Source organism: Pseudorasbora parva, chromosome 12 (assembly GCF_024679245.1).
Source record: "Pseudorasbora parva isolate DD20220531a chromosome 12, ASM2467924v1, whole genome shotgun sequence".
Lineage (NCBI taxonomy): Eukaryota > Metazoa > Chordata > Actinopteri > Cypriniformes > Gobionidae > Pseudorasbora > Pseudorasbora parva.
Genome location: NC_090183.1, coordinates 41,820,131 through 41,835,100, shown reverse-complemented (window position 1 = coordinate 41,835,100; position 14,970 = coordinate 41,820,131). Strand labels below are relative to the sequence as shown.

At 40.0% G+C, this 14,970-nt stretch overlaps 2 protein-coding genes across 2 annotated transcripts in view; both read left to right on the top strand.

Moving 5' to 3' along the window:
• ppp4r1l (protein phosphatase 4, regulatory subunit 1-like) overlaps positions 1–11,872 on the top strand; it is a 31,574-nt gene extending 19,702 nt beyond the window's left edge. The window contains exons 18-20 of the mRNA XM_067460352.1: positions 5,436–5,570; positions 6,944–7,085; positions 9,345–11,872. Coding sequence (XP_067316453.1) covers positions 5,436–5,570; positions 6,944–7,085; positions 9,345–9,490 — 423 coding nt within the window. The 3' untranslated portion in view covers positions 9,491–11,872. The remainder of the gene's footprint in view (positions 1–5,435; positions 5,571–6,943; positions 7,086–9,344) is intronic.
• Positions 11,873–12,513: 641 nt separating this feature from the next.
• On the top strand, positions 12,514–14,934 carry rps26l (ribosomal protein S26, like). Its single transcript, XM_067458529.1, has 4 exons — positions 12,514–12,647; positions 13,763–13,940; positions 14,034–14,164; positions 14,835–14,934. The coding sequence occupies exons 1-4, from the start codon at positions 12,645–12,647 to the stop codon at positions 14,868–14,870; spliced, it is 348 nt and encodes a 115-aa protein (XP_067314630.1). The 5' UTR covers positions 12,514–12,644; the 3' UTR covers positions 14,871–14,934.
• Positions 14,935–14,970: the final 36 nt, after the last annotated feature.

Below are 14,970 nucleotides of genomic sequence, written 5' to 3'. Positions count from 1 at the left end.
CAGGTCAGTATAGGAGTCTGATGTAGCTGTGAAGAGGCACTGTTGGCTAGGAAGGCGATGTTTGATCTCTTGAGTTGGACCTTGAAGTGTCCAACCTAGTCGGGTCTTGATGGCAGCAGGGCCATTAGGCGGGCCGAGACGGACTGGCTCTACTGGAGTGATAAGAGCAGGGTAATCCGACCCTATAAGGAGGAGTGGTTGGACGGATTGAACATGCGGTAACTGTAGACCTTGTAGATGGTGGAATTTACTTTGTAACTCCTCTACTGGGTACGTATGCTCAGCTAATCCCAGAGTCTCTGCAGTAAAGGCTTGATGGATCCTGAATGAGGTCTTAGGTTGAGAAGCTGGCGACACTGTGAAGGTCACTGATGCACCTCGCAGCTTGTGGAGGTCTTGTCTTACTGTGCGTAATACAAGCTCTTCTGGCCGACCAGTCAATTCGAGTTGCTGTGCTGCAGAATGAAGGAGAATGGTACGTTCGGAACCATCATCTAAGAGGGCATAAGTCTCTAGACAGTGATTTCCATTTCTCAACAGCACTTTACAGATCTTCAACAAAACACGCCGGCTGTCAGTGGGACGATCTAGGTACAATGTCTCTGTGGTCGTGTTTACCAAACAACTTTCGGAAGGTCCGATCGTAGGTCTCTCTGGTGTCTTCACAAAGCCTCTATCATTAACCTCATGAAGGACGTTAAGGTGTCGGCGATTACAACTCTTGCAAAGTGTCCTGAGGTTACATTGTGCGGCTTGATGGGCTCGTCCACAACGCCAACATCTCTTGTGTGATTGGATCCACTGCACTTTCTGATCTCTATTCAGTCTCTGGAAACTAGCACACCCATTCAGGTAGTGGTCTTGAGCATCGCAGTATGGGCAGAACACCTTCCTGTCTTTAGGCTTGGGGTCGGGAACTTTAACTAGCGGATCACTAATTTCTTTCTCTGTGCCAAGGAAGATACTTGTGGCCTTGACTAGCTGTCTCGTGTCTCTCTGAGGTCCCCTCTTGTGAATGGGTACAGGCTTGCTTGCTAGTGGATAGAACCTGGTGCTATCTTCTTGAACCTGCAGCTCAAACTCTAACCATGTTGATAGGTCTAGCAAGGTTGGAATGGGAACTTGTTGTGGATGGACAGACCGTCGAAAACTAGTTTGTAGATCATGCGGAAGCTTACACAACAGCCTTGATACATGGGAACCGCACTCAAGTTCCATGTATCCTTTATTTCCCAGTTGCTGAAGCATACTCACTAGTGAGCGAACTTTCAATGCGAACATCCTGAAGGCTCTCACATCACCATGACTGACATTCGGACCATCCATAAGCTCAGCTATTCTCTGAAGGGCCAACTGGTGGGGTTGTCCATACTGTTGATTAAGCGCCTCCATAGTCTCTGAGAAGGGGAATGATGAGTTGCAATAAGAGTCAGCAATCAGCAATGCCTCCTCTAACTTCAGGTGATCGACGAGAATTTGGTATTTGAATCTCTCTGTAGCGTCTGCTGGCAGGATGTTCTCCAGAGCTATGCGCAGCCGCGAAAACTCTCTAGGATCTGGCTTACAAAAGTTTGGGATGGTGGGAGCTGGTCCCCTATAGGTGGTCTCTTGACTGGGAGGAAGACGTACTCTGTTCGAGCTGTAGCCACTTCTGCTATCCTCGCCTCTGTCATGAGGTGTCTGATGGAAAGTCTGACGCGGTGTGGGTCGAGAACTAGTAAGCTGTGATGTTCTCTCCAGCTGCTGAAGTCTCCTTTCTAAGTCATGCAGGCGATCTTGTCTGAATGATTCAGCTGTTTTTTCACTCATTCTCTGAGAAAGTTTGAATCTTGGCAGAGGGATGGGCCTGTTATCTGTAGTGATCTGCTGAGTACGGACGCGAGGTTGAGGAACAGGGGAAGATGTGCTCTGTGGATGGTGACTGGATCTATCACTCACTGCAAGTAAGCTCAACTGTGCTTCCAGGGCCTCATTCCGCTCCTCCAGTTTCCTTATCTGTTCAGAGGAACGACGTCGCAGTTAATCTGTCTCTTTACGTAACTGCTGGAACTCTACTAGAACTTCTGATGACAGCTCTGGGACTGGGTAAGTATGTGCTCGCTGTTGTTCGTACTCACTACTGGGACTCCACTCTATCAGAGGCTGCTTGGACTGCATGCTGGCTCTATACTCAATGGAGGAGTGGGCTAACTTGGGTGCAGCTGCTCCTAACAGTTCTGAATCATCACTCATCTCAGGGGAAGAATCTACTCTCTGTCTTGATTGGAACCTTGGTTGATGATCAGTGAGTTCGAAGTCCGAAAGGTAGCTAGGGAGTCGCACCGATCGTCTAGGTCTGACGGTGGGCTCATGAAGGACATGTCTTGAATCTGTATCACTTTGATCCATCATTCTTATGACAGCTCCTCAACTCCAGCTCGAAGGACCATTTGTGGGTGAGACTAGTGTGGGTGCTGGTGGATAATGAGCAGGCATAAGGCGTCCGGTCAGAGACGAAGAACACTTTAATGGCTTGATGAATTGTAGTACATTGTTAGATGGATGGCAGAATGATACAGAGTAGTTTGGACTGTATTCTGAGTGGTATGAGTGGTTCTAAAACAATAGAAACAACAATACCCAGTTAGTAATGCAAATAATAATAATAATTAAATCACTTTGTCACTTAAATATACAATATGTATATACTTATACATATATAGTGATGCATAAGCTAGATTAGCACTCGTGAAATTAGCATCACTTTATCTGCCACGTGAGCTCGGGATAATCGACACGTATTGCCTAAATAACATGCTTAAGATCACTTTTACCGTACATAATAACATACACATACTCAACGAGGCTCAAAGTATCTCAAAACATTAATATTTAACTTTCTCTGTATGCTTTCACTAGCGTTGCATATGATGCAATAGGTAAACAACGCTATGGCACACATCCGCGATTACAACAAATTAACGGCAATACAATCAAAACATATTAACTATGGCTCTTTAAAGATAATGAATAACATAAACTAAGTCACTCACTTGTTTATGAACGCACTCTGAAACAACAACAACAGCTGCAGCGAATTCTCTATTAGAGCTCTCCGAACTGCGTTCTGTGGGTCAATACTGAACTCTTAAAGGGGAAATACCTCATTTAACGTAAGGTATCTAAAAGTCCACAAGAGGGCACTAATGTATCTACATATGTATTCAAAGCCTTTTCTACAGTCAGTTTAAGGGTAAAGTTAGGGACAGGTGTGGTGGTGTGGGTCAGTTTAAGGGTAAAGTTAGGGACAGGTGTGGTGGTGTGGGTCAGTTTAAGGGTAAAGTTAGGGACAGGTGTGGTGGTGTGGGTCAGTTTAAGGGTAAAGTTAGGGACAGGTGTGGTGGTGTGGGTCAGTTTAAGGGTAAAGTTAGGGTCAGGTGTGGTGGTGTGGGTCAGTTTAAGGGTAGAGTTAGAGACAGGTGTGGTGGTGTGGGTCAGTTTAAGGGTAGAGTTAGAGACAGGTGTGGTGGTGTGGGTCAGTTTAAGGGTAAAGTTAGAGACAGGTGTGGTGGTGTGGGTCAGTTTAAGGGAAAGTTAGGGTCAGGTGTGGTGGTGTCGGTCAGTTTAAGGGAAAGTTAGAGTCAGGTGTGGTGGTGTGGGTCAGTTTAAGGGTAAAGTTAAGGACAGGTGTGGTGGTGTGGGTCAGTGTAAGGGTAGAGATTGAGACAGATGTGCTGGTGTGGGTCAGTTTAAGGTTAGGTGGAGGAAAGATGTGTAGTAATAAAGTAATCATGCTATACACACACAACGCTCTTCCCAACTGAACTAGTTGCCTTTTTTTCCGCCTACAATGGAGTTCCCACGGGACTTCACCGCATCTAGCCGTCTAAAACAGGTGAATTTAAACAAAGGCTAGGTGGCTAAACGCATCTGGTAGTGAGGGACCTGTTCATGTTGGACAGACATTTTAATTGCATTTTATCTGTTAAGAGGCGCAAAGACACCCTTTACGTTTATCCCCCCAAAGCTGCCGTTTTAGCTGAGTGGGGGCTGTGGGCGTTAACTGTAGTAGCTCCGTGTTGCAAGGACCAATCCGTTTTTTTTTTCTATAGAACTGTACTCACAAAGATATAACGAACAAGATAAACTAAAACATTTGCTGGAGTTGTCCTTTAAGTTGTAAGAGAAGTGTCAACAGTGTAATCATAAATGTAACTACAGAAGTTCATTACAAATGTAATTACATGCAGATTTTTTTTTAAATGTAAGAACAATATAAAAACATGTAATAAGTGCATTGAATTAAATCTTTAATTAAAATGTTAGTACGTTGTAGGGGTGACCCCTAATAGCCGAAGATTCGATGCATCGATATGCGGAGCCTGATTTGACCAATGATCTCATGGTCGAATCTTCGCGGGTGTTATGAAACGAGGATCATACCATTTTGGCAATATGGGGGTGCTCAATATTAGTGTTATAAAGACGTGTCGCAGGACTCGCGGCGCTGAGCTGCGCCGCTCCTTTAAAATTTGAACCCATATACACCGACGGCAGCATTCGACGCCTGTCAGCGGCGATTAAATGTATATTTCCCTCAAATCGTGAATGTACATACTGATTTCACCCTGTGCTACAAGATACACTCATCGTGCAGCTCTTCTGTCAGAAGTCGATTCAAAGTTGAACTCGCGCACGGCGCGCAATGTTCACGTCTGCCTGGTGTGAGATCCCTGAGACACGGCGCTGAGCTTCAGTCTGGTGTGCGACCCTCTATATAGGCACAATCGGCTTAAGAACGTGCATATAAACGCACAAAGTGTTCTTTTCCTCACTCTGCAAGTATTGTTTTTAGGTTTATTTATCAAAATGTTATTTTATATATTTGTGTGATGTTCTGTGTTTCGATCGCGGCTTTTAAAAGTTATAAGGGAACGGTTAATTTACGAATGTGTAGTGTAGCCTAGTTTTGATCACTTTATTAAAAGTGGTGGCTGTGTGCCGTGTGTAAAGTAAAATAAAAATAGTCTTAGCCTCATGCTGACTAGTGTCCTGCCCTTCCCAATCCATTTACACCGTTTATTTTTTTTCCGGTCTATGGTTTACACACACATAGATGATTCGACTTTTGGTCGACCATAGAGAGATTCGAAAATTCTGATTCGAATGTGTAAATCCTTAGTCGGGGACACCCCTAGTACGTTGTAGTTAAGGCCTAATATAGAGTGGGTCTGAAGTGGTTGACCAATCACAACACACTGGTCCAGCTACCAGTCAGAGCCTATGGTCAGCACATTGCGCTTTTCAGAAGGAGGGGCTTCATAGATACAGGAACCAATCAGAGCATTATTGACAGACTGGGATGAGAGGAGCTGCAACAATTGAGAATATATACATTTCAAGCATGAAGAACTATATTAGTATTTTTTAAACTTTTGTCTTTTGAATGTGTGTAGGTGGTGGTGATCCTGCAGAAGCTGTATTCCTGTGAAGCTCATGACCTTGGTCAGAATTACATTAATGAGCTCATTATGAGATTCTGCCACTGTCCCAAATGGGTCGGACGTCAGGCATTTGCATTCATTTGCCAGGTAAATTTTTACATCAAATTGTAGTTTCATGCAGTATTATCCATTCATTTTACATTATTTCACTTCTTTTGTTGAATGTGTATTTTTCCTGCTGTTTGTTTTAACTTTCAATAAATATTTTGCCTAGAATAATCGTTTTTTGCTGAGAATAATAGTGGGATGAATACATTTGAAATCACAATAATAGATTAGTGTTAAAGGGTTAGTTTACTCAAAAATTGAATTTCTGATATTAATTGCTCACCCTCATTGACAGCTACACAACTGACACTTTGACTCTTCAAAAAATTCATAAAGAGATTGTAAAACTAATGCACATGAGTGGTTTAATCAAAATTTTATTTTATAATTTAATTTAAAAAAAAACATTTTTTTAAACATTTAATCCAAGACTCAATCACTTTATATAATAAACATATTTAATTCAGGCTTGTATTCACATATTCATCAAATCACATCAGATATTGTAAACAGAAGCTCAAGCATATTCGCTTGATGTATGAAAGCCAATGAGGTTCATTCTCGTGTTGCGGAGCACGTTTGAGCTTCAGAGAACCAATGAGGTTCGTTCCCGTGTTACGCAGCATGTTTGAGCTTCAACAAGAACCAATGATGTTCATTATCGTGTTGCGGAGCACGTTTGAGCTTCAGCAAGAACCAATGAGGTTCATTCTCGTGTTACGCAGCATGTTTGAGCTTCAACAAGAACCAATGATGTTCATTATCGTGTTGCGGAGCACGTTTGAGCTTCAGCAAGAACCAGTGAGGTTCATTCTCGTGTTACGGAGCACGTTTGAGCTTCAGCAAGAACCAGTGAGGTTCATTCTCGTGTTACGCAGCACGTTTGAGCTTCAGCAAGAACCAATGAGGTTCATTCTCGTGTTACGCAGCACGTTTGAGCTTCAGCAAGAACCAATGAGGTTCATTCTCGTGTTACGCAGCACGTTTGAGCTTCAGCAAGAACCAATGAGGTTCATTCTCGTGTTACGCAGCACGTTTGAGCTTCAGCAAGAACCAATGAGGTTCATTCAATGAGTTTGTTGCATCTCACAGGTTCGATTGAGCTTATGTCTGTTGAACAGTGTTTAAATGGAGAGTAAAGAAAGCTCTCAGATCTTATCAAAAAGATTTGTCTTCCGAAGATGAGCGAAAGTCTTACAGGTTTGGAATGGCATGAAGCTAAGTAATTTATGAGAACCATTTTTAATTTTGAACATTTCACTTAAAATGTTCGTAACGCGATCAGATCGAAGCTGATGACATTTTTTAAGTCTTTTATTTAAAATCTTCTCTTTTGAGTATATGTCAGTCAAAATTAAACATCTAATCACGTGTGAGTGTGATTGAGACATTTTCTTTTTGTTTCCATTCAGGCAATAGTGGAGGAGGACTGCATGCCCATGGACCAGTTTGCACAGCACCTTCTACCCAGTCTGCTCAGCCTCTCATCAGATCCTGTGCCCAACGTACGCGTGCTGGTGGCCAAGGCATTACGGCAGAGTGTATTGGAAAAACGTAAGAGACAAATGCACACAATTTACAATTACAAACAGGTTAGGAGATGCATACATCACAGGATGTTTACGAAGACTCAAGCCTCTTTTATTAGGCCCTCCAAAAGGTTCAATTCAAAGTTACTCTCCTATCTCTGCCTGGAAAATGGAACAAAAATATAAGGGGCTGGGACTCGATTAAAAAAATTAATCTAATTAATTAGAGGCTTTGTAATTAATTAATCGAAATTAATCGCATTTTAATTGCATATAAATATTTGACATGAGAACAATGAGAAGTAATTTTTCACATGTATTTTTAGTATACCATTGAATAATGACTGAATACATAAGCTTAATCAACAAAATATTGTTTATTTATTTCAGTCCAGCAGACCAGCGCAATGTTTGCCATTAAGTGTAGCAAAAGCATATTTGTGATATTTGAGGCTCGATGTGCTGTTGTCGACGCTTCCATCCTTTCGTTTAAAAAATAATAATAATTCCCATCCACGGGGCCAAGCAAAGCGGTCTCATCAGCTTCTTCGTTCATGTTCACTGTGGTTTGTTGTTGTTGTGACTCGTGAGCGCTAGTTGGTGTTCCAGTATAATCGGTCCGTCGAAACTCATTCATTGAAAAACGTTCCGCGGTGCAAAAATAAGTGTGGTTAAAATTATGTTATTTTTTTTTTTGCGTAATTAATTTCAAGTTAAAGTCCCGTAATTAATTAATCTTAATTAATGCGTTAAGTCCCGGCCCTAAAAAATATTAAAGGGGGGGTGAAACACTCAGTTTCAGTCAATCTCATGTCAATCTTGAGTACCTATAGAGTAGTATTGCATCCTTCATATCTCCGAAAAGTCTTTAGTTTTATCATATTTATAAAAGAAATATGGGCTGTACCGAGTCTTTCCGGAAAAAACCGAGCGCCTGGAGGCGTATCGTGTGGGCGGAGCTAAAGAATGACGAATGTGCACAAAGCGGTGATGTCCTCAAGCGTAGAGAAACCCATCTATCTCAGCTAATACAGATAATGATCCACAATCAAATCTGAGGCTGCAATAAATTGAACAGGAGAAACGGCAACATCAGGATGTCCGTCTCTGTGGTATGTACTGTATTTAGGGGCCTTTGTGTGTCTTTACGCGCAGTTTATGAGGACATGATTCGGTTTATGGACTATTGTATGTGACTAGACCTTAGAGGTAGCAAGCAAAACGGTTTTGCACGTCAGAGTCAGACTAGTGTTATACAGAACAACAATGGAGTAACCGTTAGCGCATTTGAATGACGAAGCACGCGATCGTATCATTTACTGATGTTTACTCATGCGACGGTAGCCAATAGCACAGACATTTGAAGTTGATTTACTCACCGGCTGCTTCCAAAGCAGGACCGAATCTTTACCGCTGGGACCGCTCTGTCAAAAACACACTTCTTTGGTATGATTTGGTGAAGTCCTGTGACAGCAGTGACCGTGGAAATCCACTTTGCGACGCGACTGAAGCGATGCCTTGAAGCTTCCCGTCATTTCTGCGGTCAAATCGGTTCAAATGCAGCGCTGCCTTCCCGGAATGCTGTGCTGAAGCGTTGAAGTCGCTCGACGTCACCCATAGGAATAAAGTGGAGCGCAGCGCGTCATAAGTGTTCACGGACGACTGGATCTGCACCTGAGAGACTGTTTACGGCGTGCATTTCCTCTCTCTCCCTCTAGTTACGCGCGCGCGCACCCTACCGGGAGAAGAGCCCGTACAGCCCATACAAGGACCTTTCGCTCTATTTAACGTCAAGTAGACCCATACTCGAAAAAAACTCGCCGAAACTTGTGAGAAACCGGAAGGAGTATTTTTAACACAGAAATACTCCATCAAACGTCCAACATTAGTTTTTGAAACTTTGTCTATGTTTAGGATGGGAATCCAAGTCTTTAACAGTGTAAAAAGCTCAGTATGCATGAAACAGCATTTCACCCCCCCTTTAACGAGTAATATCCTATATGAGGTGTATACTTTATTTTTGTCCAATGCAATGCTTTCTAGAATGACTATGTCCAAAGTGCAAATTGTTAAGTGTACTTTTTCCAGGCATTGATGAAAATCCATGAGAATCCATTGACTTTGATTTTGTTTTATTTATTTTAACTTCCTTAAAGGCTAGTGACCATTTAACTAATAAAATCTCACTATTAATAGCACAATGTCAAATATTTTGCTAAGTAACTGTTTAGTATGTCACAGTTTAGCATCAGTTCTGATCAGCATGTGTCTGCTCTGATCTCAGCATACTTCAAGGACCCAGGCAGCGCTTATTCAGATGAGCTGGAAGAGGCTCTGTCCGAACTAAGGATGGACAAGGACAGGGACGTGCGTTTCTTTGCCACACTGGATCCCAACAGAAACGTCATGGACACGGCATCGCTCATTTAGCACCTTTAGCTCTATCCGCACATGTGAACAAGCACCAGCAGGAACAACACTAAACGGATTCACAGACAAGTGTTTACAGATAGGAACTACTGACCAAAACCTTCGCACACACGATCTATCCTTATCCTCTCCTAATATGCTCCACATATGACAGTATATGCATATATTATGCATTTTCTGATTTATACACAAAACGGGCCTCATTTATATTAAAAAACATTCTACTTCTATGTAGCTAAATTTAAATTTGGTAAATTTTGATTTGTAAAATATGCGTATTTATGGTTTTACAACTAATGCAGCCATGCAGAATTATTTCCTAAAGTGGTTTTTGACATTTAGATAACTCAGTTGTGAGATTGCCTTGTCAAGCAATGAAAAATGGATGCAAAACTGCCATACGTGAGGCCCACGCAACAACTCGCTTACGAAACCACACTTCAAACCCCTTCCTTCAGCACCCACACACACACACACACACACACACACCTTCAAACACAGAACAACCTTCTCACCTCTCTGAATGGTGCAAGATTTCATTTGCACCTTTGTGGCAGCAGAAAGTATTTGGAGACACAAGACGCATCATAAAGGCGGATTGTGACGTTTCTTCTCTCAACCATTCAGATGCTACCAGCTGCCCCTCCAAAGCTAACTGTACATTTGTAAGACTTCTCTTTTTTTCCTCCATTACCTTTTCTTGTGGATTTCTTAAAACAAAAAGGACTAAGAAGATATAAGCAGACTGACACAGTGAAGTGCTACTAACTCAGGGAGACCTGATTTTTTTTTTTTTTTTTTTTTAACCTGCAATGCCGCAAAATGGTATCGAGCTGAGCCTAAGTGAAATTTTGCTGCATTTACCAACCTCCTGTTTACCTGACCCTCAGAATGCACCTGCATTGTTGTGGGAAACAGTGATTAGAAACGGCAAACAAGCGTCTTTGAGTTTTCTACCCGGAAACCTCCCTCTTTTTGCTCAAACCTTTTGTAGCTCACAAGAATTTGCTTTTGTCCTTCAGTACTGATATTTTAATGTACATGTTCTGAGTGAGATCCAGTTGTATGTAACCTCTTTGTCTTCCCTGATTGGTGGAGAGCGGTTTTATACCTCACCGTTTTATGGGGCCAGTATTTTAGAGGGGTGTCAGGAGCAAACCAATGCTTTCCAAGCAACCTTTTCAGCCACTAGACAACATTTAAACACTGTACGAGAAAAACTGTTAGACTTGCCCAGTCTTAAGAATTATAATAAGACATTAATGATCATTAAAAGCTCGATTGGTTAATTATGAGCTGACCTGCAGAGGGCGCTGCTTGGTTGTCTGTGGAAAACACAGAATCAAGCACACTGTTTCGTCGCATTTGCACTAGTTAATGAAAGCACGCCACGATTCCTCTGACAATTCCCAAATTTGCTTTAAAGTAAATAAGCTACTACTTGCTTGATGTTGATATGATGGACCATCCTTTTTCATGGTTGTGCTGCTCTTGGCTTTGGCTAACTTGTTGATTGGTTATCACTATGCCTGTTTTATGGTTTATATATTTAAATTGGCTTTACCGGACCCACATCAGCATGTAAACTTTGCCAAGAGAGCTTTACTAATCATTAAGGGTTCAATGGAAAGAAAAGGTCCTTTTTAATATATAAATAATAATAAATCTGCTGGACTGGATTAATATGACAAATCAGTGGTCCTGATTTTTTTAATAAGGCAACTTTATTTGTGGTGCTCTGATCCAGTGCATTTATTCTTACAGATGTGTATATGGAATATGTTTATGGACTGTGTATATGGAATTGTTTAACAAAAAAAAGGTTTAGTCTAGTTCTGAAATACAGCCTGTGATCAATTTGATATGATTTTATTGATGATATTTACAGGATTCAAGGCCAGTCGTTTTTTTCTTCCCTGTGGCGATATTTGGTTTGGAATTGTATAATGGGCAAAGTTGTTTTCCTTGTGTTCCCATGTGTGTTTGTGTGCATGCATCTGTGTGTGGCTGTGTCCTTTTCCCCCTTTTTTTTCTTTCATATGCACCATGTTGATAGATTTATATTTTGTTAGATAGTTATATTTTCCCTAATAAATTCTCCTGTTTGATTTACTGGGGCACTGACATCTCTATGTCAACGAAACCACTTCATATGTCTGAATACTGCATTTGTATTGATCCACTAGTTTTCTCATAATGTTACAATATTAAGATACAAGATTTGATTTGATTTCTCCCCCCCATTGTATACTTCTTAATGTATCATGTTCAAAGATTTTATATCCTAACCTTTCAGGTTACAACATTTGTAATTTTCTGTGCATCTCTTTTAAAAACAATTTATGTATTGTTATTTTTAGTATTCGTTAATTAAAATAATATAAATTTGAAATCATTTCTCAGTTGTGCCCTTTATTTGAAGATGTTTCGGAATGATTCTTAAGCAATTTTAACATTAACTAGGAGCCTGTTTGTCAATATATTTGCTATGCAATTAAAATTGTATTATTATTTTTTAGGTCTATTATAATTAAATTGCATTTAAGATTATTTAATACATTAAATAGATGTATTAATACATATAACATAACTGTTCCCCCTTCTGAACTTTTACATAATACATTGATTAGTGTTGTCAAACAATTAATCATGATTAATTGCAGTCAAACATAAGTTTGTTTGCATATGTTTCTGTGTATAATTATGTATATTTAAGCATGCACGTATATATTTGCTATATATATATATATATATATATATATATATATATATATATATATATATATATATATATAATTTTTTATACAGTCTATGGTCTTATTCATGGGTGCACTGACCATAGATATACATAATAAATGTATTATGTATTTTTATGGCACTGACCATAGACACTGGCGCTTATCTTATACTTCCCTATTAACTACTTCCTTATTAGGAACAAATTAGCCCCTGTGTCATTTAGTAATATATATATTTTCAAATATTAAGCATATATTCAAATTGTATTTGTCAAATAAACATTAATAGTTTAGTCTTCCGTCACATCCATAGACTGTAAAAAATATATTTTCGTTCAATAGACTTTTGTTATGTAGCAGACATATTTTACTTCCGGTTAGCCCTTTCCGGTCCTCTTTCCTGCCTCCCGTTCAAGATGGTGAGTCTGCAGTCTTCGTGATTGTTCAGTGAATATGTTTTAGTATATGAAATCTCCTTTATAAAGTCAAGAAAACTACGTGATTCCCGAGTATAGTTAGTAAGATATCTGATTTCATTAAATACCAGCCACTATATGGGACTATTGGACAGTTTTAATAAGAAACGGCTGACGTTGGCTAGCATGTGGCTGTATCTTCAGTAGCACGCGGCATGGACAGGCCTTTAATTGTGTGGTTATACATGCATATAAAGTAAAATACTGGCATTTAATGCTAATTTTTGCCATTAAGTCTTCAATGTACCAATTCTAGTTGTGTTATTGTCGATATGTTGCGTGTTTACCAAAACGGTGCAGTCTGTCAGTAACGTTAGGTGTGTGTAAACTGAAGATGGATGCGGCATCTACCGATGAATGCAGGACAGGCTTTCTAAGCCAACATACAATTAAGAGTCGATTGACACTTGGATAATTTACTATATTTCTTTCCATTTATTTTTAGTTGTGCCAAAAAAGATCTCCACTGTTCTTTGTAAATATACAGATCGTAATGGGAAACCTGCAAATATTAGGAATTGGTTTTCAAATTTACAAAAAAAGTGAAGTAAAATATTTTAAAGAAATAATGTAATATCCTGAAATAAATATTTCAATTTCTATGGGAACCACATGCAGATCTATAATAAACATAAATACAGATTTTTTTGTTGTTGTTGAAAATTGTGATCTCTGGTTAATTCAGCTCTATAGGGTTGGGCATCATTTTAATTTTAGCAAGTCTGATTCAATTCTAATTTTTGCAAAAACTTTGGTTGCAACTTACGCATGAACAAAAATCAGCAGCCTAAAAAACAACTACAGTAGTAACTAGATTAATATAAAATTCAAACATTGTTAAAGACAAGTATAGAGTCAGTAATACAATAATCACAAATAAATGCAGCTAAAAAAAAGTTCAGAAATTGAAATCAAATGTAAAATAACTGCATAGTTATAAGAATTGTTAATTGCTTGTTAATAAAATTCATGGAATTTCATTAGTCAGAAAGTGTAGGATGTTTGAGTTATGTCCTGTACTATTGTATTATTGAAGTATTTCCATTTTCAAATGATAGACTAAGAAGAGAAGGAACAACGGACGTGCAAAGAAGGGCCGTGGCCATGTCCAGCCCATCCGCTGCACCAACTGTGCCCGCTGTGTTCCCAAGGACAAGGCCATCAAGAAGTTTGTCATCAGGAACATTGTGGAGGCCGCTGCTGTGAGGGACATCTCAGAAGCTAGTGTGTTTGACTGTAAGTGACCGCTTTAACAACCAAAACATTGACCAAGTCTCATTAGTATGTGCTGTGGATTAAAATAGTGCTTTTCTGCTCTTCCTTTTGTAGCATATGTATTGCCCAAACTCTACGTGAAGCTGCATTACTGTGTTAGCTGTGCCATCCACAGCAAGGTGGTGAGAAACAGATCCCGGGAGGCCCGCAAGGACCGAACACCACCTCCCCGCTTCAGGCCTGGTGTAAGCACTTTAAATTTGTGTAGTTGACTAATCTTAATTACTCCATGAAAGGTAGGGGAGGCAATTCCGGAGAGGCTAGCAATAGCGAGCTAGCTTTGAAAGCATGAGATCCCACCCCTTCCTTCAGATTGTCTCCAAAGCCACACCTTCTTTAAAACACATGAACACACAGCAGAGTCTGCAGAGCGTTCACGAGAGGCGGTGTAATCTCATGTCTCAGTAACATTACAATGAACGTTGACAACTTGAATAGCTCTAGTTGTAACACCTGACTGCTGCAGATTCATTTCGGCATTGATTGTGTTGACGCATAAACCCGAGTCTGAGGACGTGAATAGCTCTGGCTAGAAGGTCACAGGTTGCCATCTCATAATTCTCACAAATCTAATGGACCAAATAATTAAATAAAAAAATTGGTCCTGAGACTTCCACAGAAGATATATGTACATGTTTTAATATTTAGACCACTTCTATAATTGTTTGCTATCAGGATCTGGAGATTTTCAACCAATATAACAAAAAGTGTTAACAAATTAACAACAAAAATTGCCTACCCTACCTTTAAGTATAAGTAATGGCTGCATTAGAGTTAGTAACAGGTTACTTGTATTGTTGCTACTTGGAGTTTTATGTGGATCTCAGCATTTTCTTTTGCCCTTTTTTCCTGCAGGGTGCTGCTCCCAGAGCTCCCCCGAAGCCCATGTGAAGCAAATGAACTGTCACATTCTGTGCATTTTTATCCAGAAAAATAAAAACTATCTGAGACAGTTCCTAGGGTTCCCTTGTTTTGATTGCTGCTGCGTGAC